Source organism: Stereum hirsutum (assembly GCF_000264905.1).
Source record: "Stereum hirsutum FP-91666 SS1 unplaced genomic scaffold STEHIscaffold_2, whole genome shotgun sequence".
Classification (NCBI taxonomy): domain Eukaryota; kingdom Fungi; phylum Basidiomycota; class Agaricomycetes; order Russulales; family Stereaceae; genus Stereum; species Stereum hirsutum.
The window spans coordinates 625,755-647,456 of record NW_006763132.1 but is presented as its reverse complement, the minus strand read 5'-3'; the positions used below and the strand labels follow the sequence as shown (position 1 = coordinate 647,456).

The 21,702-nt window shown below is 51.2% G+C and overlaps 7 protein-coding genes across 7 annotated transcripts; 2 read left to right on the top strand and 5 right to left on the bottom strand.

The window, feature by feature from the left end:
* Window positions 1-3,513: 3,513 nt before the first annotated feature.
* On the top strand, window positions 3,514-5,091 carry STEHIDRAFT_144307 (uncharacterized protein). Its single transcript, XM_007299590.1, has 3 exons — window positions 3,514-4,032; window positions 4,184-4,627; window positions 4,698-5,091. Exons 1-3 carry the CDS (start codon window positions 3,547-3,549, stop codon window positions 4,869-4,871), a joined length of 1,104 nt encoding a protein of 367 aa, XP_007299652.1. The 5' UTR covers window positions 3,514-3,546; the 3' UTR covers window positions 4,872-5,091.
* Window positions 5,070-8,169, bottom strand: STEHIDRAFT_90588 (Ku DNA-binding complex Ku70 subunit; the record flags this gene model as incomplete). The annotated part of the gene is made up of 16 exons (XM_007299470.1): window positions 5,070-5,314; window positions 5,397-5,480; window positions 5,582-5,683; window positions 5,755-5,861; window positions 5,946-6,041; window positions 6,096-6,204; window positions 6,266-6,394; window positions 6,452-6,595; window positions 6,663-6,776; window positions 6,852-7,142; window positions 7,207-7,290; window positions 7,345-7,453; window positions 7,507-7,615; window positions 7,672-7,786; window positions 7,848-8,045; window positions 8,101-8,169. The coding sequence occupies 16 exons, from the start codon at window positions 8,167-8,169 to the stop codon at window positions 5,228-5,230; spliced, it is 1,947 nt and encodes a 648-aa protein (XP_007299532.1). The 3' UTR covers window positions 5,070-5,227.
* A 428-nt stretch (window positions 8,170-8,597) lies between these two features.
* On the bottom strand, window positions 8,598-11,093 carry STEHIDRAFT_152441 (uncharacterized protein; the record flags this gene model as incomplete). Its single annotated transcript, XM_007299589.1, has 10 exons — window positions 8,598-8,715; window positions 8,779-8,809; window positions 8,879-8,945; window positions 8,999-9,463; window positions 9,522-9,755; window positions 9,816-10,061; window positions 10,118-10,222; window positions 10,277-10,653; window positions 10,731-10,815; window positions 10,875-11,093. 10 exons carry the CDS (start codon window positions 11,091-11,093, stop codon window positions 8,598-8,600), a joined length of 1,947 nt encoding a protein of 648 aa, XP_007299651.1.
* A 348-nt stretch (window positions 11,094-11,441) lies between these two features.
* On the bottom strand, window positions 11,442-13,950 carry STEHIDRAFT_152440 (uncharacterized protein; the record flags this gene model as incomplete). The annotated part of the gene is made up of 10 exons (XM_007299588.1): window positions 11,442-11,568; window positions 11,637-11,667; window positions 11,728-11,794; window positions 11,861-12,331; window positions 12,385-12,618; window positions 12,682-12,927; window positions 12,993-13,097; window positions 13,172-13,548; window positions 13,617-13,701; window positions 13,759-13,950. 10 exons carry the CDS (start codon window positions 13,948-13,950, stop codon window positions 11,442-11,444), a joined length of 1,935 nt encoding a protein of 644 aa, XP_007299650.1.
* Window positions 13,951-14,319: 369 nt separating this feature from the next.
* Window positions 14,320-17,548, bottom strand: STEHIDRAFT_90584 (glutaredoxin). Its single transcript, XM_007299466.1, has 5 exons — window positions 17,173-17,548; window positions 16,769-17,099; window positions 15,948-16,672; window positions 14,915-15,878; window positions 14,320-14,850 (listed from the first exon to the last, which is right to left on the bottom strand). Exons 1-3 carry the CDS (start codon window positions 17,431-17,433, stop codon window positions 16,545-16,547), a joined length of 720 nt encoding a protein of 239 aa, XP_007299528.1. The 5' UTR covers window positions 17,434-17,548; the 3' UTR covers window positions 14,320-14,850; window positions 14,915-15,878; window positions 15,948-16,544.
* A 510-nt stretch (window positions 17,549-18,058) lies between these two features.
* On the top strand, window positions 18,059-19,118 carry STEHIDRAFT_152437 (uncharacterized protein; the record flags this gene model as incomplete). Its single annotated transcript, XM_007299587.1, has 5 exons — window positions 18,059-18,349; window positions 18,490-18,555; window positions 18,653-18,745; window positions 18,845-18,970; window positions 19,059-19,118. 5 exons carry the CDS (start codon window positions 18,059-18,061, stop codon window positions 19,116-19,118), a joined length of 636 nt encoding a protein of 211 aa, XP_007299649.1.
* STEHIDRAFT_90583 (uncharacterized protein) lies at window positions 19,074-21,068 on the bottom strand. Its single transcript, XM_007299464.1, has 4 exons — window positions 20,969-21,068; window positions 20,854-20,897; window positions 19,871-20,727; window positions 19,074-19,725 (listed from the first exon to the last, which is right to left on the bottom strand). Coding segments are annotated over exons 1-4 (939 nt in total). The 5' UTR covers window positions 20,970-21,068; the 3' UTR covers window positions 19,074-19,688.
* Between the last annotated feature and the right edge of the window lie 634 nt (window positions 21,069-21,702).

Genomic DNA, 21,702 nt, shown 5'->3' with positions numbered 1-21,702 from the left:
CTCCATCTCGTCCAGTGCGGAGACGAGCTCTGGGGCGACAGTGGCAGCATTTGCCTCGGGCTCTTCAATCTGGCTCTCCTCCGCTTCATCAGGAATCTCGGCGGATAACGGTGGTCCCGGATCGAACAACCCATCAATACCCTTCCTCTCTCCTTTGTCCTTCACCCTTATACTCCCCGTCCCCTTCCCGATCCTCATCTTCTTACTCATACTGCCCTTCATACTACCTTTTCCAATCGCCTTGCCTCCTCCGTTACCTGTCACGCTACCCAAGTCAAAGTCAAAATCAGCTCCTCCCGCACGTCCGACGCTCGGTACCACCTTCCGCATCGTAACCCACTCCGTTCCTTGTCCTCCTCCTCCTCCTCCCTCGCCACCGACGTCGTCATTTGCATCGGGAGCGAGAACAGGCGTCTCCTTATTAGGAGAAACAGAAGAAACCCGCTTCACAGTCTCCCCGATCTCCATATCCTCCCAAGCTCTCGCGCCCCACGAACGAGCGGACGAGGCGAAGTTCGTAGGTGACTGGGATTCGGAGGCGAGCAGGTCTTCGATGGAGGGTTCTTCTCCGTCGTGGTTCATGGGGCCAGAGGCGGATACTGAATTGTCTTGGTCGTGGAAGGCGGGGATGGTTTGAGGTTTGAAGGTCGAGTGAGAGATCGATACGACGTGACGGTCATGTCCGAAGAAAGCATCATCGTCATCATCTCCGTCATTATCCTTCACAAGCGCTCGTCCGTCCTGAGCTTGATCTTGATCTTCGTCTTCGTGGTGCGGCATATCGAGCCCAGCGCCGTTGACCACTATTTCGTCGAAACTATGGCCAACGATCGCGTCTCCCTCGCCTTCACCTTCACCTTCACCTTCACTCTCACTTGCACTGACCCCACTCTCACACCCATCCCTCTCTTGCTGTCTACCCAGACTCTTCCTCCCACTCTTCTTCCTCGTCGCGACCCACCCGCCACCCATCGTATCCCCCTCATTCTCGCTCCCACTAACACTCCCACTACTCTTAACCTCCCACTTATCCACCATCCCCTTCACCCGCCCATCTTTCTCTCCTATACCCGCCGACGGCCGACCTTTGAACTTCGATCTCGGGATTCTCCCACCGCGTTTCAAGGACGAAGACGCAGAGGAGGAAGAGGTAGAGGTATTGAATCTTAAGTCCGGAATATGGATGTTAGGATCGGAAAGTGACCCGGGGAGATCGAGCGAGCTGGAAGAGGAAGCTGAGGCGTAGAGCGCGCTGCTCGAGAAATTAAACCGTCCGGATCCATCTCCCTCGCCTTCCTCGTCGTCGGCTGTGACGGAGGGATCACCATTGTGGAAACGACTGGCTGGCGAGGGAGAGGGAGAGGGAGAGGCGGTGGGCGAAGGAGGAGAGAGAGGTGAGGAAGGTCCCCAGATTCGGCCCTTGAGTACGTTCTGACGAAGGTTGCGGGAAGCGTTAAGGAGTGCGTTGCGCCAGAGGAGGTTCAGTCCTAGTCTATGTACGAGTAGAAGGTCGGTGAGACGAATAGTGAGTATATGAATGATGACCAGAGAGAAACACGTACCCCTCGAGATCTTCCTCTTCCCATCTTAAGAACACCCGGCCAGTGATCCTCGTCGCTTTCACCCATGCAGCGATATCCTTCGCCACAGGCATAGGTAACGACGCCGTCTCCACATACCCAGTCCCAGTCCCAGTTCCCGCGCTCGATCTGACTCTCAGCGCAGTAATCAAATACGCACTCAACTGCGTCGGAGTCCATAACTTTGGGTTAGACTGTAAGTCCTCCATGTCCATGCTATGACCCCCAAAGGCAGACGTGCGGCTCGTATCGGGAGAAAGAAAGACTGAGCGAGACGGAGAGGGTGTGGGAGATTGAGAAGCGGGGATGGGAGGGAGCGTTTCGGCTCGTATGGGTTTGATGTTGATATTGACGCGTGGTTTGCTAGGAGGGGTAGGACCGTCGTCGGAAGCGCTGCGCGAAATCGAAGGAGAACCGGGGAGAGATCGGTCGCTCGTACTACTCTCACTACCGCTCCTCGCTGACTTCCCGTTAACCTCATACTCCGCCGCACTGATCAAACTCGTTGAATATCGATGACCTCTATACTCCGAATTCCGCGTCGCACTGCCCTGGCTGTCCGCTCGTCCACGACTGCGCGTGGGGGAAGAAGAAAGTGGAGTCGAAGGTCTGGGAGGAGTGTAGAAGTAGGCGGCTTGGGCGTTGTGTCCGGAGGAGTTGGAACGAGAGAGGACGCCTGTGGAGGTGGTCTTGATGGCGTATGGGTGTGGGTTGGGCTTGATGGGTTTCGAACCGGATGAAGGGGTGAGGGGGGTGGTGGGCATGGGTGAAGTCGGGGTCGTCGGGATTGGTGGGAGGGAGCGGGAGTGCGAGAGGCTGGGTGGAGATATCGCAAGAGCCATGGTGGGTATTGTCGTAATAGAGATGATGAACCAAGTAACAAGAACAAGAGTCGAGAGAAATGAAGGGTTCCGATAGATATGGACTCAAGGGAAACTTCGAGCAGATATTCAAGCAGATGCAGAAACAGAGGATATGTCTTGGAAGAGTACACATGTAAGTATTGGTATTTTCACCAGAAACATATGGTTAAAAGACAAAACGCTGCTCACCGAGTAAGAGCCGTGAGATGAATGAAGGGGGACCAGATAGGAACTTGGGTATCTCGGGTGAAAATGAGACAATTTACCTGGCTATTCATTGGTTAAAACATAGATTTTCTCTTTCTGTAAGATTGCTACGTGTATGGATCAAAAGACAAGCCTACCGAGGACGGTACACTTCAGGTGTTGACCACGGAGTTGTAGGCTCTCCCAAAGGATAGTCAGACGAAGCCTGAGAGTTCGGATGAGTTGATCGTATACATAGTACACAATAAATCACGGATGAAAATACCTGAAACGTGCTAGGCACGTCGTCGCCGTCGAAGACGATGTGGACGGAGAAGAGGAAGCTAGAGAGAGCTAGAGGAAGGCGTGCCCGCTTTGTGACTTCGTCCCAAACAGGGGTCGTGAGAACGGTGTAGCCAGATTTGGCCGGTGGCACCGTGCGCTTTCCTTCTCTTCTACCGCCACCACGTCTAGTTCGCCGTGTTTATTACCTGCGGAACAGATATTTTCGTGGTTTGTTGACTCTTTGTTTATCCGTTATTACTTTTCTGATTCTTCAGCTTTGCATAGAGAGACTGCCACGTCGGTATGCCCATGAGAGGACGTTGTGGGCCACATCGTCGCTCAGCGCGACCCCTCGCTTCGAATTTCCACGCGAACATAATTTACGAATTCTGTCAAGGCACAACGTCCGAGCCCTGCAAAAGTGGAGCGCGTTTCATCATGTAGCGTGCTGCATCGCTTTCTCCTGTTGATTATCCGAGGACCGAACATATACACCGCGTACGTATCATGGGCCATCCTTCCCCTTCCTCCACCCCCTTTTTTTCTTGCACCTTCGACCTGCTTTCTTCACTTTCTTTCCGAGAGGTTCTGGCTCCATTCGCTTATTTTCTGTCGGGGCGACCACCATCATAATGAACCAACAGCCATCTCACTCACCTTCGCATTCTCATCCGGAAACTTACGAGCTCGAGCTCGACGCACCAGGACTCGAACGCGACAGCATCACCCCGACGTTCCATTTCGTTCCTTCAACTCCAAATGACGGTGTTAATGTCCCTGCTGCTCGTTTCCCAGCGGACGCGGACGTAGAGTCGCAGAGGACGACTTCTATGTCTCTTGAACGCGACTTTCCGGTGCAAAATCATGTACCATTGGAGGTCGGGCAGGGCTCGAATGGAAATGGGAGCGGGAGACGGAGGACGGTAGAAGGGACCCGTAGAGGGTTTGGGCATAGAGGCAGGAGCGTCGATACGGCGCAGGAGAGGTTACATGTTATAGAGACGATGGCTACTACGAGCTATCCTCCTACCCCTCCGGTGCCCGCCAAAACTCGTCGGATAAATGGACAGGACACACCAGAACAACCGGGATTGGCTTTGTCGGCGCTTGCTATTGGTGTACGTTTCTTCTAGTCTCAATTCCGCTGTCCTTTCTCCCATCATATATCCTTGTTCGGCTTGCTTCCGAATACATCGCGATGTGGTAGGTTGCTCCAAGACCGAAGATATCTCAGACTCACGACTTTCTTATTTTCCGTTCCATGCGTAGGCACCCCTCCTCACCTCAGTAATCATCTCCACCTTCTCCATTATCCAAGCCGAACTCTCTTCAGCCTACCCTTCCCCCTCCACCACACCCCACTCCCGCCCCGCCTCCGCACAAGCCTGCATAACCCTCATGTGGAGCGCCATGATGATATCTCTCGGCGCCGCATTGATCTCTGTCGCAGGACTGGCTATATCAGCTGGCTATCATGATTCTCATTCTGGCGTAACGAGGACCGTGGCGCGCTGGTTCGGTGCGTTTTCGAGGAAGAGGAAGGGAAGAGGTTCGACGAGGATGCAAGGACAAAACCAGCACGGAAGCTTGGAGGAAGTCAAGGTGGATGACCCGAGGACGAGTCTGAGATCCACATTGACGGTCACACCGAGTATGCAGAGGGGGAAACAACACGCGAGGGGAGGACAAAAGGCTGCTGAAGTCTCCGCTCGGGTAAGAGCCTCAGTAGTCTTTCATTCACATCCTATGGAAAGTATGCTCACGATGCGTAATGGTGGGTTAGTTGCTAGGCCTCTCCGTTCTCTTCCTCGCTGCATCCCTGGCCGTATTCCTGTTCTGCGTCTACCCGACAGGCGTGGCGGTCACTGTCCTTCTTGTCTCGATATTCACGGCGCTCGCTTGTGCGATCCCGCTTTGGACCATCCTTTCCGAAAATCCGCTCGACTTCGAACATTGACCTCATTGAGCTTTGAATTTGAACACTGAAGCCTGATCATGGACTGTCGATATCGAACCTGTCTTTTCTGCGATTGATTGCCTGATTGCCTGTATGTTTTGTTTACTCCCCCCTCTCGTTTTACGCTCGGACATGCTACCGCCTCCGGACGATGTATATGGACTAAATTGGACTGGGATGTAGAGATCGAATTGACTCGGACACCACTGCTACAAATCATATACCCACCTAAGCTTATAGTAGTACGTATTACTTTACACCGATGAAATAATCTGGCAGTCCTGCCACGGCATCACTGGACATTCCTTGACTTGCATTCAGCTCGACTCGTTGCAGCGGGTGTAGCTGGCAGAAGCTCAATGGGAGTCCAACCACTCCGAGATCCGACTCATCAAGTCTGCTTTCTTTCCTGAGACGGGAAGACCCTTTGCCCTGAGGAACTCCTGCGGTATAGCACATCGACATTCAATCGTCCATCAGCACCCTCCACGAAGAGAAAAGACAAATACGTAGAACGACACGAACCTTCATCTGGTCCACCTTCAACTTCTCCAACCGCCCCGCTTCCCATTCCTTCCTGATCTCGTTCTCATCCACAGGCCCGACAACCTACACATGAACACGAAACTCTGTCAGCAAACAGTGTTCTTACATACGAGGCACGAGAAGACTTTGGCGGGTGAGTGGGCGGGCGGGTACTGGATACTCACAGCCGCAGCTTTCCGTTTTGATCCCGTCGTGATGACTGTTGCGTTAGCAGACTCGTCCTGCTCCAGTGCTTCTTTCCATTCACGTATCGGTTGCGCAGCTCTCTGCAATGGCGAAACCGAAACCTCAGCATGAGTGGGCCGGATGACATAGATCATGGAGAGGCAACGCATACCTTGCGGAACATCTCATATTTTGGGAGTGTGAGATCCACGAACGTCTCGGGGTCATATTCCTCACGGAATGCGGTCGCTTGGAGCTGTTCGTGGTGGAATTGCAGGGCTACAGCATGGGACAACGGAGAAGTTAGTCGGTGATTACGATACGGTAAGCTTGTGGGGAGTTTGCTGCCATGAAACGACGAACCTGGATTTGGGTATGTGTCCGGAGAATATCCCTTTTTGTCTTTGAGTGAACACTTTAAGACGAAGGTTTCTGCGAGTCTGGATAGTTCCTTCGGTGCTAGTATCTCAGTATCAGCACCTCGTCCAGTGTCAATGGTTAAATTAAATGTACCGATGAACCCCTCCTCAATAGGAGCTGCTCGAATGTCGTCCGCGAATGGTAATGGAATTAGATGGAAACCACCTGGTTCTCTCCACCCTCCTGCTTCAATCTTTTCTTTCTACAGCGCCAAATGGAGTCTCAGTTTGTGTCTTACGCTGGTCTGGAGAAGGAAGACGAACCTGCGCGAGCATAGCACAAAATATCGGCGAAGAACCTCTTCGGAACAGCGCCAACACCAATCCGATCTTGTCCTTCTTAGCCATCGACTTGATCAGCGCACTGACCGTCCGTTTACTCCCTGTGTACGCCTTCTCTCTACATTTCAGCTCCTTCATGGATGGACGGAGTCAGAAACGTCGACATACCATTTCGTCGGGATAGATGAAGTATGAATGCTTGATATTGTCCTCGAAGAGAAGTTGATCTTTGTCTTTGAAGCCTAGGAGTTTGATACTGGGCTCGAGGCCTAAACTTCGAAACTTCTTGATCTCCTCGGCTGTATAAAAGACCTGGATACGCTCAAGGTGTCAGCTTGCGCCGGCAGAAACGAGAGGTGAAGCTGGTATATGGACGCACACGAGTATTTGGAGGAACAACTCTGGTGCCGGGATGGGTTCCATCATCATCCGCAGACACTCCTAGCGTCATCCCATACAGTTGTTCCTTCTTGTCAGTCGGACGTTGGCTTTCCTTCAACCGTCGCAACATCGAGGTTAATACCGCGCGAACTATGGAACGCAAAATACGAGGGGGGGCAAAACTCACATTATCGACATAAAGCGTCTTCGGCTCAACAACCTCCATCCTATCTCCCAAATCAACAAAATACCTATACGCACCCTTCCTCTGCTCTGTGACGAGCCCGTATCCTTTGATCCCGATGGTGAAACCGTCTGCGAGCTGGAACGGGATGCTGAAGAGTGCGCGTTTCGGGACTTCGTGGAAACGCATTTGTTCAAGGAGGTCGTCTATGCGGGTGATAGAAATGGATTCTGGGAGTATCGATGGGTTGGAACTGGATGATGAAGGAGAATCGAGATCGGATAGGAGAACGTTCTTGAAAGAGCCCAAGATTGAGCACAAGAACTGACGTTGAGAACAGGTGAATGATTATACTCACAGCCCAGAACTTTGTGGGATTGAACGGCGTGTCTTCATCGCTGATGAAGAAGGGTTCTACCATGATGCCAGCTTGAACCAGATCCTGTTCACAATGAGCAACTGGCTTTAAAAAGAAAACATGAACCCGGAGACTGACGATTAGTGTTGTTCGTGCGGACACAACCAGTTTCTCGGCACCAACGCCTGGATGTGGATCGTCGTTGTTTGTGATAACGAATATACGCTTTGACGCGGTCTTGGGCGCACTATGCAACTATTAGCAACATCCAGGAGAAAGTGACATGCTAGACCTGTTTACCCGTCGCGGAGAACCCAATTGCAACTAGTGAAAACGTCGCCTATGGCTACGTGATCACTGGTCATGGGAGGATACTCCTTCCGCAAAAGTTCAGGGTCCTCTCGCGCATCTATAGTGTAGACAGCGTCAGAGAGCACCAACGAAGAAGTGTCAGGCGGGGAATACCTGCGATGAGTCTTGTTAGTTTCAAGACACGTTCTGCGCCAATGCTTTCGATCGGTTGGTACACAAAGGTACCCTTCTTGATATCTGTACTTTGACCCGTATCATTCCGCCGCGTCTAAGAGGAAGAGAGGCGCTTCAGCCTGTAAAGCAAATTACACCATGCGTGTCGCGTTTACCGTGTTATAGAACATGATCCCGACTGAATCACTTGGGCCAACTATGACCTTCTTCTTCTGGATTTCTACGGCAACTTCAAGGGCAGTTAATAGGTGACACGTCTGCTGGTCTTCGTATTGAGGGTCCTCGTAGGGCTCGAGCATGGATTCTGAACAGTCAATGCAGAAGAGAATGACGTCGCGTTTCGTTTCATAGGGCTGAGAAATGAGGCTATCAATACAGACTGACGTATACATACTCTAGAAAATAAACACTCGCGTTGTCTTGAAGTTCATCCTCCTCTTCCTCTTCTAGCTTGTTCCAGTCGTCATAGGAAGACATTGTTTCAAATGAAGAGTGCCTTGGGGAGACACCAGTAAGGCAGCGGTATTCTCTGAACCAGTCGCGAAGTTGCAGGTACAGGAGAGTATCGATATCGTATTATACAAGCTGCAGGGCACAAATCCAAGATGGGATGAAGTTCAGAATCGGAGAATCACGTTGTGTCCGGGTGACGGTGGAGGTCAAGAGCAAAGAGGTAGGCGCCACAAAGTAAAGAGCCACACATTAATATTGACTCCATGACCAAAACGTGACCGCGTCAAACACGTGGGCTTCGGCCCCGACGCCGGCAGCGTCGGCGAACGGCCACACCAACTGCCACATTTCAGCACATCTCTGGGATATCAATACAAAAGTAGTTTTACAGGTAATAACGATACAGAATATAATGTCGAAGTCATGACCAAATGCATATGCGTTGACCAATCTCACTCTTTGACTTCGAAGAACGCCATACTCCAACCATACATACCCTTCAACTGCTTGCCAATCCTTGTCACTTTCACCTTAGACATCTCTTCCGACGCGTTTCCCGGTTGGTGAGGTCTAAGATGGCGTCAAATGATTCGTACGTACTTTTATGAAGAGATATCTGGGATAACGACTCACTGATGCACGTATAGAACACGATCATTTTCCGCTGGAGGCGAGGAAAATGCAATGTCAGGACGATTCAAGTTCATACTATTAAAAGTAGATTGGTGCATACAAGGAGGTAGGAATGCTCTCGATGATCCAGAGTTCGGAACCTTAGAAAACCCCAATGAAGTGATAGCCTGGGGCAAGGAACAACTTAGGATATGGCACCGTCAATTTAAGCTGAACTCACGTATTCGAGCTCGCTCCAATCCATGGGCCGATTTGCGTGGACGAGCAGTTGCTTCAGGGTCTCGTAAACCTTCCCTTTCACTATATACAGGGGAGTGGCCGAGCTATTGTCCGTCGATAACTTATTTGCACTTGTCGGCTGTGCCGTTGGGGTTGGTTTTGCCTTTCCTTTCGTTTTGACTTTGTGGGTTTTAGAGAGGTTCGTGGATGGTTGCGTCGAAGTCTCTGTACTGGAAATATGTTGTTGGTCCGTATACGGTCGTGGTGGAACATAAGTATCGTCCACTTTTGGGTAAGGCTCAGAAGGTTGGGCCACTGGCTCCTCCACACGTACTTCGTGAGCATCAGCTTCGATTTTCACGTCTGGTTTTTCTTCAGCAGCGGGAGGACATGGAGAGGGTGCGGGAAGCGCGGGAGGAAGCGGTCGATGAGTCCAAGAGGGTTTCATTTCTGTAAATGCTACAACCTAGCCACCACTTGGATCAACACTGTAGCATCAGATCGAGCATGAAATTCTGGCTTACCTTCTCGATGGGCGTCTTATTCCGTTTCATCGAGATCTTGTCGATCTCGTCCCAGATTTTCTTCATCTTGACCGCCGAATTGAGCGAGTCGATGGACTTGACGTGCTTCTCGATGGTGGCATCTGCGAATATATTTGTCGACAACTCGCAACCTTTGGCGTGTTTGATGTACCTGACGTCATGAGGTATAGAAAGGAAATCAACGCCTTCCTCGCCGAGCATGGCGATGAGGTCCTGCATTTGTATAGCCCGATCAGCTTCCTGGAGACAGAGCACGACGAACTCCATGCTTACACATAGCTTGACCAGATCAAACCAGGCATCGTTCATGCGGGGCGTGAAGATCTCTTTCTCTTGTTCAGTTGATGACTTCATATAATGGGCGATCTCCCTGACAACTTCTGTGCTACTCTTCCCTATATTATCCATGAACTGCATCCTGAATAATGCACCGCGCAAGGAGGGCTGCATAACGTAGAGACTGGCGGTATCGGGATCGTTTGCGTGCGAGAGCTTTGCCCCACCATATCCAGGATGATTCTGCGCATAAATTAGGCCGACCTGTCCAGTCAAATGTAGTGACCGAACCGACTTACAATATCACGCGTGACGTTCTTGCGGATGAACGGTACATCGGTCACAGCGGCCAGATAAAAGTCTTTGAAAAGCGACTGTTGGTGGGTATCCAAAATTTGTCTGACCTGCAAGGAAAATGAGTGCTGAGCTATGGATAGCGCAGTAGAAGAACAACGTACTTGTGCCATGAAGAAGCCCCGTTTCCCACGGTCTCCAAACCGACCGACTTTCTCGTCAAGCTTTTCGATATCTCGAAGAACATTCACGATCAAGGACCAGTCTCCCACAGTGAGCAAGAGATTGTGGGCAGCGTATCGTAGCTTGCTGGAGACAAAATGCGGTGTCTTTAATAGTTGTTCGGGGTCCAAGATTTCTCCAGTACGTCTGTCCGGAATCAGGGCTTCCACACAATTATGTGCGGTCTGCCTGATGACGTTGACAAGATACTGGGGATCATTTCGCATCTGCCCCCACTCCGCCTTCGCATTGGCGAGTTGGCCTTCGACGATGCGAAGTAATGCGCTACTAGACAGCGCAGATGCGGCACGGCCGATACCTGCGGAGAACGAAAAATTGGGCCACAGGGGCTATGTCAACACTAACGCAGTCATGGCCCCAAGGGAATATACTAACCGACATCCCCCGATGCCCAACGGTCCATCTCCTTCCGGTCGCGGTATTCGGTGTAACCTTCTGGGGCAACGATATCTAGTACTTCCTGGAAAGATGAACTCTTTTGGTCAGACAACGAAAAGTCAAGGGAGAACGCGTCCTAACCAACTGGTCGTCCGAGACTATGTATTCGTATGCACCATATTTCTTACCAATAGCGTCAATCTTGTCCGAAAATTTGGCCCGCGCTTGGGCAGCAAGGAGCTCGAGGTAGCGAGGATCTAGTGTGCTCATGTCACGGAATTTGCCTTTTCTTTCTGACTGGGTCGCGTCCGAGTCGCTGCCCACCGGAATAGGGCCTGATCGAATACGAGCCTGGTTCATAATTATAACTGAAGAGAATATGCAGTAAAAGAGATCCTGGATGGCCCCAGCGGCGAGGTGTGGAGAAACACGTCCGTGGTGTCGTCGTTGAATGTGTCGGTGTCGTTTTGACGAACAAGGTCAAAAATGGTTACATAAGCTGACAAGTGCCACACGCCCGGCGCCGGGACGGCATACGCCACACTTTCGACTGAAGGAAATTCCGACGAGCTTGTTACAGTATTTGTACAGTGATACTAACGAATCCATCGGGCGATAGTACAAAACCCTACAAAGTACGACGATTAGCGTCAGTAGAAATCGGACCAGAGTTGTGTACCTACAGTACCCATAATTAGTGCCTTCAGCTCAGTCTCTATCCCTTTGAATCTCGAAGAAGCTTATGTCCCAACCATACAATGTCTTCAATTGCTTCCCAAGGCGCATCACTTTACGCCTCGGCATCTCTTCCGAAGAATTCCCGGGTCGATGAGGTCTAAAAGAAATCAAATATAAAGTCAATTTAAGGGGAAGTGAGATCACAACGCGGGGGGCGTGGCGCACTGATGTATGCAAAAGGGACGATCACGACCGGCTGTTGTATGTCAAAGGAGGTCAACTGGTTATTCACTGATTGAAATGTCTAGAAACTGACATGGTGCCCCGAACTTTCTCTCAGATCCACAATTAGGCACTTTAGAAAATCCGAGAGCAATGAGAGCCTACGCGCAGCAACACTTTGAGATCGTACTCCACAATTCGTATTCGAGAGGAAGGTAGAAACTCACATATTCCAGCTCGTCCCAAACCATCGTGCGCTCTGTTCGGACAAGGAGCTGCTCAAGAGTCTCGTATACCTTCTTCTTCACATGGTATAGAGGTTTGCTAGATGTGTCGTCGATTTGAGCACGCACTGCAGCTGTCGGTTGTGAGGTCGGCTGCGTTGTTCCCCTAGTCTTGACCTTGGACTTCTTGATAGAACTCGTCATCGTGGGTAGCTCGGAGTCGTTGCTACGGATGTGCTGTTGGTCCGTGTACGGCCTCGGGGGTGCATAGTTGTCGTCTACCGGCGGCAGCGTTGAGGATTGCCCAGAAGATCCTTCGGCACGAGAGTCATCCTCTTGCCCATCCACAGCCGTTGCTCCTTCAGGTACGGGCGGCAGTTGAAGGGGAGTCGAAGAGGTTGGCGAAGCTGCTGCAGACGGCAGAGCTAATGGTCTGTGCGTCCACGAGGGCTTCATGTCTGTAAATGCTACCACCTGTAGCGTGCGTGTCAAAAACCCGGATTATGCTGTGAAAAGAGAACGAATACTTTTTCAATGGTAGTTTTGTTGCGCTTCTTGGAAATCTTGTCAATTTCCTCCCATATCTTCTTGACTTTCGCTTCAGAACGAAGGGACTCGATGGACTTGACGTGCTTCTCAATCGTCGCATCCTCGAAGATCTTCTGTGATAGCTGAGCTCCACGAGCATGGGCCAGATATCTTGGATCGTGCGGTGTACGCTCCCAGTCTTCGCCATCTTCGCCGAGCATCACGATCAAATCCTAACCAATGTAACCAATGTTAATTTTGGAGTTGAAGAGATATAGATATGCTTAGACACTGACGGATAATTCGGCGAGGTCTAGCCACGCATCCATCATACGAGGCGTGAATATAGCCTTCTCCTCTGCTGTCGCTGAATTGAGGTTGGTCGTGATATCGTGCATAACGTGGAACTTGTTTCGTCTCAACTCAGCCATAAGTTGCATCCTGTAGAGCGCGCCGTGTAGTGACTCCTGAGGAAGAAGGATCTTGGCCTCTTCAGGAATGGCTTCATGTATTATTTGGGCCCCAGCAAACCCAGCGTGGTTCTGTCAATCGAGGATATTAGAAACACATGGTGCAAACGGGGCAATAAACATCGTGGTAGACATACGGTCTCTCGTTTGACATTCTTGCGGATGGAGGGAACATCCGCTAAGACGGAAGTGCGAAATATCTTGAATAATGTATCTTGGTGTTGGTCCAAGAGCTGTTTCACCTGCAGAGCGTATGAGGAAGTCCGCGTGAGATGCCGATCTACTCTATATTATCAACGCAGGAATCGAGACGTACTTGACTCATGATGAACCCGCGTCTCGTGCGATCTCCAAAGCGACCCACTTCGTTATCCAACTTCTGCACGTCCCGTAGATAAGTCACGATGAGAGACCACGTCCCGACGATCAACAGATGGTTATGGACGGAGTAGCGGAACCGGTGGGAGACGAAATTGGCGCTCCGGAGGAGTTGTTCTGGAGAATATGTCTCTCCCGAGCGCTGGTCCGGAATTGTGGCCTCCACGCAAAAAGATGCGTAGTCTGTTATGAGATTGACGAGATACTCGGGGTCATTGCGCATCTGGTCCCACTCTGTTTGCACGCTCGCCAGTTGACCTTCGGCGATACGAAGTAGGGCGTCGCTGGACAATGGGAACCTTGCGCGGTCAATGCCTGCAATTCGTGAAACGTCGTCATGATCAAAGGCGGAAACTCAGAATGTACGAAGAAATTCAGCGCACCCACGTCGCCGGACGCCCAACGTTCCATCTCCTGATGGTCATTATGTTCGATATAATCCGTAGGGGGAACGATATCCAGTACCTCCTGCAAGATGTGATGAGTATCAGGAATATATTTGAGGAAGGTCCGAGTAAAACTTACCAGACCGTCGTCGGAAGTTTCGTACTCGAAAGCTCCATACTTTCGCACAATGGCGTCCAACTTTTCTGGAAATTTAGACTGTGCTTGAGCGAGAAGGGTCTCAAGTAGACGAGGATCTATCTCTCTCTGGGTGATGAATCGAGAGCCACGCTCAGGCAGTCCTTCATTTCCATCAGGTTCTGGTTCTGCCATGATGATGGTCTGAAGTCAAGAGTTAGATAGGAGCGCAGGGAGGGACTTCGTGATGGTCTCACCCTTGGCAAGGGTGAGACCTTTAGGTAAGCCAGATTAAGTGGGTGAATCGCCCAGTCCGCAGTTACTTACAGCGCCCAAGTAAGACGTGTACTCTCTAGTGCTAGTTCAGATGTCGTCCAGACGTCGCACATCTCGGTGGTGGTGGAAGCATAGAACTTGAACTCAAATGGGCGCCATTGGCACGGTGAACAATCAAACGTTACGTAAGTTCAAATACCGTACCGGTGGCGCCGTAAACGGCCGAGTCAATACGGTGGCTTTAGTGGTGCTCTGACTCGGACTCGGACGCCACCAGTGTATGATTTCGCCAGTCTTTTCAAGGTAGATGGTGCCTCTCGTCGCTAGGATTCTCTGCACGCTTTAAACTAATTTCGCACATGCTTGCAATCTGAGAGGCGATTCTCGCACACCAGTCTCATTGACTCGAATGAGACAACATCGGCGTTCGTTAGCCGTACGCGTCCTGCGGATATAAATCCCACCTGTCTACTTCGTATCTAGTACTCGCTCCCGTTCATGACCCAAGGCTCTATTTTGTTTCCAACTCACCATAAAAATGTCTATGCTTTCACTCCCGAACGAAACCCTGCTGGCCATCCAGGGCCATCTTCCCCCATTCTCCTTTTTCACACTTAATGGCCCACCGCAAGAACCCCTCGTCCAGCTCGATCCTTCCCTTCGAAGTCTTTGCGCGACAAACAAACGGTTTCGGAGCGTCTACTACTCTAGCCTGTACGAGACTGTGGTTATAAATCTCGAACGAGAAGAGCTAGAGTCGCGATGTGCGCTCCTCACGAACTCGGTCCTCAAGGACGACAAAGTGCTCGCGCTTATAAAGTAGAATTCAACCTTATTGCTGCAATGTACATATATACTGATGCTATCAATGTTTACTTATTAGACATATACTTATCCGCGATACCCACCGCTCGGCGGACTTCAGCTGGAAGAACTCATTCGACCGCTACGTCCGAGTCTTACCAAATTCCATGTATCGTCTCTCCACAGAGTCCTATACCCTCCTCGACCATCTCCTTTGCTCCATCCTCGCCTGCACTCCAAATCTCCTTACATTAGACATCCAAAACACAGACGTGTCACTGCAAGAATCCGTCGTCAACGCAATAAATAACCATCCCACTCTCGACCGCGTCACGCTCGAGAACTTTCGCCAACTGAACGATCTACCTATCGACTTCTGCGCGAGGACGTCGTTCGGGAGAATTCACGTTCAGGGACTGAAGCTCGACAGAGGACTTCCTCCTTTCCCAGGCGGCGTTCTGAACGCTCTTTGTCAACGTTCGCCCGAGTCCTCGCTGCCAGGCCCACACGTGTACGCACTGCAAGTCGAATACTTCACATCCTCCGCCTGGATCGATCTTACATTCGGTTCGATCAGCGAACTCACTGTCCGCGACGTAGATGATACATTCGCGAGTGGATGTGGCGGATTCTTCGATCGTCATCCAAGTTTGAAGGCCATTCATCTTGACGGGTATGGTTTGAAGCATGAGCTTGCATTGGGTAGTATCCCGTGTCTTAGGGAGCTGTATAGAAAGTCAGTGAAGATGGGTAATGGCATGGAGAGAGGATTTTATGTCTTTTCGGTCAAGCTTTCAAAACGCGGGCATTCTCAATCATCTCACTCATTCAACAATTTGGCTGCGACGGTCCGTGGCCATGAAGCGACGGAGTCAACGGACATCAGCGGTGATCCGGGGTGGATTCTGAAGAGCATCAGCTTCACGATTCTGCAGGACACAGGGAGAGTCTTGCCATTTATTCTGGAAAATTTACCTCCATGTGAAGACCTCTATATTGAGCGGGAACGGGAGGTGGCCGATGAGAGTACGAATGTAACTCAGGTTGGTCTCTACTTCTCTCCTCTTACTAACGCGTGCACCCTTGCTTATAAGACTTCTACACCCTCACAGTCCGTTCTCTGGGACACCATCCTCAGCTCTACCCGTAACCTCTCCCACCTGATCTCTTTCGGCTACTCCACCTTCCCCCTCTGTGATACAGCACCCTCTCTCCCCGTGCGCTTCGGCCCCTCCTACGATGATTATGGAGAGGAAGACGGAGGGGAGTACGAGGACTATTTCTGTAGCGACGAACTGGAAGATGCGAGGGAGGCATTAAGCGTCTTTGTGGAGAGGATGGCTAGAAAATGTCCACGACTTGAGGCTGTTGCGATTGCGGGTCCGGAAGGGTATGAGATTTCAGGTTATTATTTGAAGTTTCAGGTCGAGAGAACTAAGAAGAGGGGCAATGGTGAGGGAGAGGGCGAGTCAGAGGAGGTGACGGTCTCGAGGGATCTCAGAATGTACAAATAATTCACGCGATGAGTGGAAGACTTGAAGTGTCTGCGAAGGGTCACGTCTCAGGTGGAGCGAGACAGCGAAATAACGATAATCAAAGAGCAGAAAACACACTGGCTAGTACATGAAATCGAACCCCAGCGCATACCTCAGAAACAAAACATCTATCTCGAATATCAAGAAAAACGGCGGCCTAAACGAGCCCAGCGCTCACTGCGACAACATCTCCTTCAGCTCTCCGTTCTCGACCATCTCCTGCACAATGTCGAGACCTCCGACGAACTCGCCGTTGATGATAAGCTGCGGGAACGTCGGCCAGTTGTTGAGTTCCTTCAAGCCTGCATTACGCCACATCGCGTCATCGTCACATGAATCAGCAAACTTCGCCACACACACTTACATCGGGCATCGGAAAGACATGAAAATTCACTCACCGGACCTGACGCTCTCATCGCTCAAGATATCGAAACTCGAATACTGCACACCCTGATCCCGCAGGATTCCCACAACCTTTCTCGAGAAACCACACCTCGGTACCTCTGGGTTTCCCTTCATGAACAGGACGATCTTGCTCTGGTTCATGAGACCCGTCAGGCGGGCGTGAAGCTCTTCTTGAGATTCAACTTTTTCTGGCGAGTAAGATGCTGCGGCCGGCGATTGATTTGTGTTGGAGAGAGGGACAGAGGCGGGACGGAGGTGTGTGGCGATGGTGGATGTGAGCGTGGCGGCGTCGGCGCCGGATATACGGCCAAGGAGGGTGTGACCCTGTGATTAAAAGGAGGATTTATAGAAGGTCACTGGGTGAGATAATAGCTCCCCAAGAATCGAAGAAACCCACCCTCAATATAATAAACGATGGAACGGCCTCTATCTCAAAACTCTCCGAGATATCGGCCTGTGACTCTGCCTCAACCTGCAGCACCAACAACTGAGGATACTTCCTCGCCAGCTCCAACACAACCTCGTTCATCTGCGTACATGGCTCCGCCCATGGTGCCCAGAAGTTGAGCAACGAAATTCGACTGAGATCGGCGGAGAGAATCTCCTGAAATTGCTCTGGCGAGCTGATCTCATGAAAGTTGGATGGTGCAGTCGACATAGCGGTGGATATCCAGAAAGCTAGTTGATCACAAAGAGAATCAAGAGAAAGTAGCTGTGAGGGCCGACGAGAGCGAAGAATAGTTACAGTCGGAAGCCGAAGCGGTGGTGGTGGTGGTGGTGGAGGAGGCGGAGGGGGATGGTTTGGCGAGTGAGGGGAAAGCTGAGGAATCCTGGTCATCTGATTAGATAAAAGGATCCCCGCACAAATATCTTTGTCTGATAAGATCCTATAAGTAACTCTGCCTCGGCGCTAGCTCAGCTCGGCCCTTCCGACTCCTCCCGAATACCTCTCTTCTCGAGGAAATTTATTCCAGCTTGGGCAGACTGCTATTATACTGGACTGAATGGACTTACAAGCCGCTCAGAAAGTATTGGCTCAAGAGGTTCAGCGTGTGCGACGCGTCTACATGTGTTTTTCAACATACTATGTTCTGCATCGGTCTAGACTCCGGAGTCTGAGTAGCCACACCATCTCAGCTCAGGTTTTCTGGCAGTGGATAGCAAGCGCCAACGTAGTATCGCTCTACTTGCCCGACTATGAGATGAGTGAGAAACTCTTCCCAGAGTCATTTTTGTGGTCTCTCTAATAGCTCCTGGCTGGCCGTACCCGATGTAAACCCACAATGCCTCCACGTTTCTTCCCTACGAAGCCTAGTACGCACCCACTGTGGTCATCTTCCGAATCATATAAATTTAATATACTCACGCCTGACCAGGGCGATGGTCTACCCAATGAATCCAGGTTCTCAGCCGTAATGGGCCTGAGATACTGTTATAATCGACCACTACCTCCCCGCGATGCCTCCTCAGTTTACCTCGTGCTCATGCTGATTCTCGTGCTCAAGACAAGTCAGGTCTACTCATCCAGAGTCTCTCAGGGGAGTCTTCGCTTCCGTGCGGTCTCTCTACGCCGGGTCGGTCCCAAGCTCTATAAAATCAACCCTCCTTGTCCTACTCCTTCCCAGGCACTTGCCAGTTCTTCACAATACTTATCATGAGATCCCCGTTCGCAAGCATACTTCTCGCCACTGTGGCCCTGACGGCTCATCAGTAGCACGCCTCCGCTCAATTCAACATCATCGCCAATGCGTCGGAGTTCAACTTGACCGAATCATCCTCTGTAAGTTCCCCTCGGACCACCCTTTTCCGACCCACCGTCTCTTCCAGTCAACAATTACAGCAAAGCTGACTGAGAACAACTGGGTTGTGGCATGCAGACATATTGCACCACGAATCCCGATCTCGCGACCGTCCAATACACCTTCACCTACGGTGCTCTCGAGTTCGGGTTATACTGCGCCATCCCAGCGGTCAGTCAACTCTCCTCCTCTTCCTCGCTCACCAAGCTCTGCCGGACAAATTTTATTGACGCGGCGTCGATGCTGGTACCCTGGGGCTTGCAATGATAGGCGGACATCTCCTGCGGTGCGACCATAAAGTTATTCGACATGGCAGAGCCGATCAAGGATGACTCGACGGTGCGAGGATGTACGGTCGTGGACATTAGTCCAGACGGGACGTTCCTCCTGTCGCCCGTACGTACCCTTCCCTCCCTCCATACTTACTCGCCACACTTCGTTGACCTCGATGGGTTTTATATTATCTGACACTATGACACGACAGACCGTATTCGCGGGGACATCAGGAATCAGCGGCTCTGAATTGTCTTTTACCGCGACATAAATATCAGTTGTGCGTATGGGAATGAGACGCTTGCTGAGGTCGTCGGATGCCCCATCCCAGTTGATGCCGTTAAGGAATAATAGGTGCTTGGATATGTGGTCGTATATACCAGAGAGGATATTACTTCGACAGTATACTTAAGCTTCAAGCACTCCTCGTTCGTGTATCTCTGCAGGCTGCTTGTGAATTTGATACCAGGTTATATTTTGGGTCCTGCGAGTTTTTACGGCGGCCCTACAAATAAGGGAAAAACTCGAAATGACCTCTGCGCCACCGTAACTCCAAGAGAGGGAAATAAGAGTGGAAGGAGCTGAAAAGGACGATAGGAAGCGCACATACATTCTCGCTCAATCAAGTATAAGTAACAACCACCACCCTCGCTTAGAACCACAACAATATTTCGACGTCCAGCAGATAGGACAGACGCCCGATACAAATAGAACACAGAAGCAAGAGAGAGAAGAGTGAGGAGAGAGGAGAATATAGGTAGGGCAACGTCCAAAAGCACGAGAGAAAGTGCCGCCATTGAAAGAAACGAAGGTTTATATACGGTCAACGAGGGTATCTCGTCTATGTGTTCTCGTACTCCTCGAGTCGGGATACCTGTCTGTAGAACACAAGGAAAGTATCAGCACGACATCCACGGTAACAGGGACTGCTAGCACGTTGTTGATACCAATTCCCAGAAGCAAATAGAAAGTTGTGCAATATCGCGGCAGCAGATCACGGAGACATGAAACGAGAGGACTCACCTATCTCTAACAGCCTCTTGCCATCGCTGCAACTTCGCGATTTCGTTCACCTGGAAGCCAAAGATCCTCGGACGATATCTATCCGCCCTCAACGCCGCCGCCGCCGTCGATACAGCATCACCAGCCGTACTACCGATACCATCTCCCGAGCCCTCCTGGATCTCCTCCCTCACCCGTCTCCTCGCCGCTGAATCGACACCCATGCCCATGCCCTCGCCGCCATACGCTGCCGCCGCCGACGAACCTGCACCCGATGCTGTACTACCTGCCCTCGTATTTCCAGCCGCCGATCCACTCGCACCACTGACCCCTCCTCCCGGAACGCCACCCACACCTCCTCCGACCCCCGGCCCTCCCTTCCCTGGGATGAGTCCCGGATACACCAAGAACAAAAGATGGGGAAAGCTCGTGCCAAAGTACGCCCCGTCGATACTCCCATGCCTCGAGCTCTTCGGACTATAAATATCCTCGCAGCGGCCGCAATAAAGCTTGACGCTGCTCTCGTACGGCGTGTCCGTCAACCCGAGGGGGAGGAGTGGCTGAGAGTGACAGAGCACGCGCGGACAGCGGCCGAAGTCTGCGCGTTTGAACTTGTCGAGCATCTTTTGGAGGCCGCGGGCGGTGAGGATCCAGCGTGCGTGGATGAGGCCGTAGAGGAGGCGGGCCTGGATGTCGAGCCCCGAGCGGAGGTCATCCTGGAAGTCTTCGTCGAGGTTGTCGGTGATGAGGTCGAGGGCTTGGGAGTAGTTTTGGACTTCGGTGTTCAGGCCTGTGAGGTTGAAGCGATCGAGGATGTAGTCTTCTTCGACTTCACAAAAGTATTCGTTCCCCTTGGAGGAAAGGAACCAGGAGATCCACTGGACGAATGATGGGCCACAATCGGTCTGAGCACGTTACATGAAGTGGTCATCAATCTAAACGTACCGAGCTGCAATAAAACTGTATTAGAGCTCGGTTCAAATCAACAAAACATAAATTAGGACGCACTTTGAGTAGTCAGAATCCGAGCCTGTCGATACGTCGTCCACTGAACGGCCGAGCATGGTGATGGTCAGAACGAAGTCACGCAACGCGTCAAATGGGCTGTTCGGAACTGACTGATTGATTCGGCCTTGATCTTCAAAGTGTCAAGTGGAGAAGGAGACCCGAATTAGAGTATATAATGCCACAAACGAGAACGCCGATACGATTGGACTCCAATGACTGTCAAGATGAATTCATGCCTCGAGGCAACTAAATGTGACTCTGTGACGTTGCGAGGAACGAGCGTCGTGACAGAGGGTGGTCTATGGATGCGCGAGAGCGAGAGCGGCGTGACAACTCTTTTCGCGCCTGCTCTCGTTCTTGCTCGCCGCTGAAGCCTGAAGCCTGAAGCCGGAGAGTCCTCAGACTCTCCCTTTTTCGCACTCTCTATAGCTTAGAGCACTTTAATCGGCCTACCTTCTAGTCTAGAGCCTTTTAATCAAACTTTCTTGTCACATATATCTATTTCTTTCTCAGGCTACACACCTTCGGCGAAAAGAAAAAATGAGCGCTGCCCTACCGATCGTTGACCCGACCAGCTTTACCCTGCCCAACCACAAGGACCCGGAATATGCACCTCTGATAAACATCTTGACGGGTACTGGCCTCAGCTTAGATGATGCCGTGAAGGAGATGGATGAGGTATGGAAGGCGGCGCAGAAAAAGAGGGTGCAGGCATGGAATGACGAGCTGCGCAGGGGTCGAAGCGGATCGCGCGAGAGTCAGGGCTGACGAAGAGAAGAAGGAGGAGGAAGAGAGGTTGAAGCGCGAAGAGGAAGAGAGGAAGGAAAAGGACGAAAAAGAAAAAA

What these genes read in the sequence shown, in the direction of transcription:
- STEHIDRAFT_144307 (XM_007299590.1), top strand. Translation starts at nt 3,547, where the DNA reads ATGAACCAACAGCCATCTCACTCACCTTCGCATTCTCATCCGGAAACT. An exon ending in TGTCGGCGCTTGCTATTGGT is followed by an intron (nt 4,033 to 4,183) that starts GTACGTTTCTTC and finishes TTCCATGCGTAG; the next exon opens with GCACCCCTCCTCACCTCAGT. An exon ending in CTGCTGAAGTCTCCGCTCGG is followed by an intron (nt 4,628 to 4,697) that starts GTAAGAGCCTCA and finishes ATGGTGGGTTAG; the next exon opens with TTGCTAGGCCTCTCCGTTCT.
- STEHIDRAFT_90584 (XM_007299466.1), bottom strand. Translation starts at nt 17,433, where the DNA reads ATGTCGACTGCACCATCCAACTTTCATGAGATCAGCTCGCCAGAGCAA. An exon ending in CATCGTTTATTATATTGAGG is followed by an intron (nt 17,100 to 17,172) that starts GTGGGTTTCTTC and finishes TTTTAATCACAG; the next exon opens with GGTCACACCCTCCTTGGCCG. An exon ending in CGATGAGAGCGTCAGGTCCG is followed by an intron (nt 16,673 to 16,768) that starts GTGAGTGAATTT and finishes GGCGTAATGCAG; the next exon opens with GCTTGAAGGAACTCAACAAC.
- STEHIDRAFT_90583 (XM_007299464.1), bottom strand. An exon ending in ATTCTGACTACTCAAAGTGC is followed by an intron (nt 20,728 to 20,853) that starts GTCCTAATTTAT and finishes TCATTCGTCCAG; the next exon opens with TGGATCTCCTGGTTCCTTTC. An exon ending in CAAGAGGCTGTTAGAGATAG is followed by an intron (nt 19,726 to 19,870) that starts GTGAGTCCTCTC and finishes TGTGTTCTACAG; the next exon opens with ACAGGTATCCCGACTCGAGG.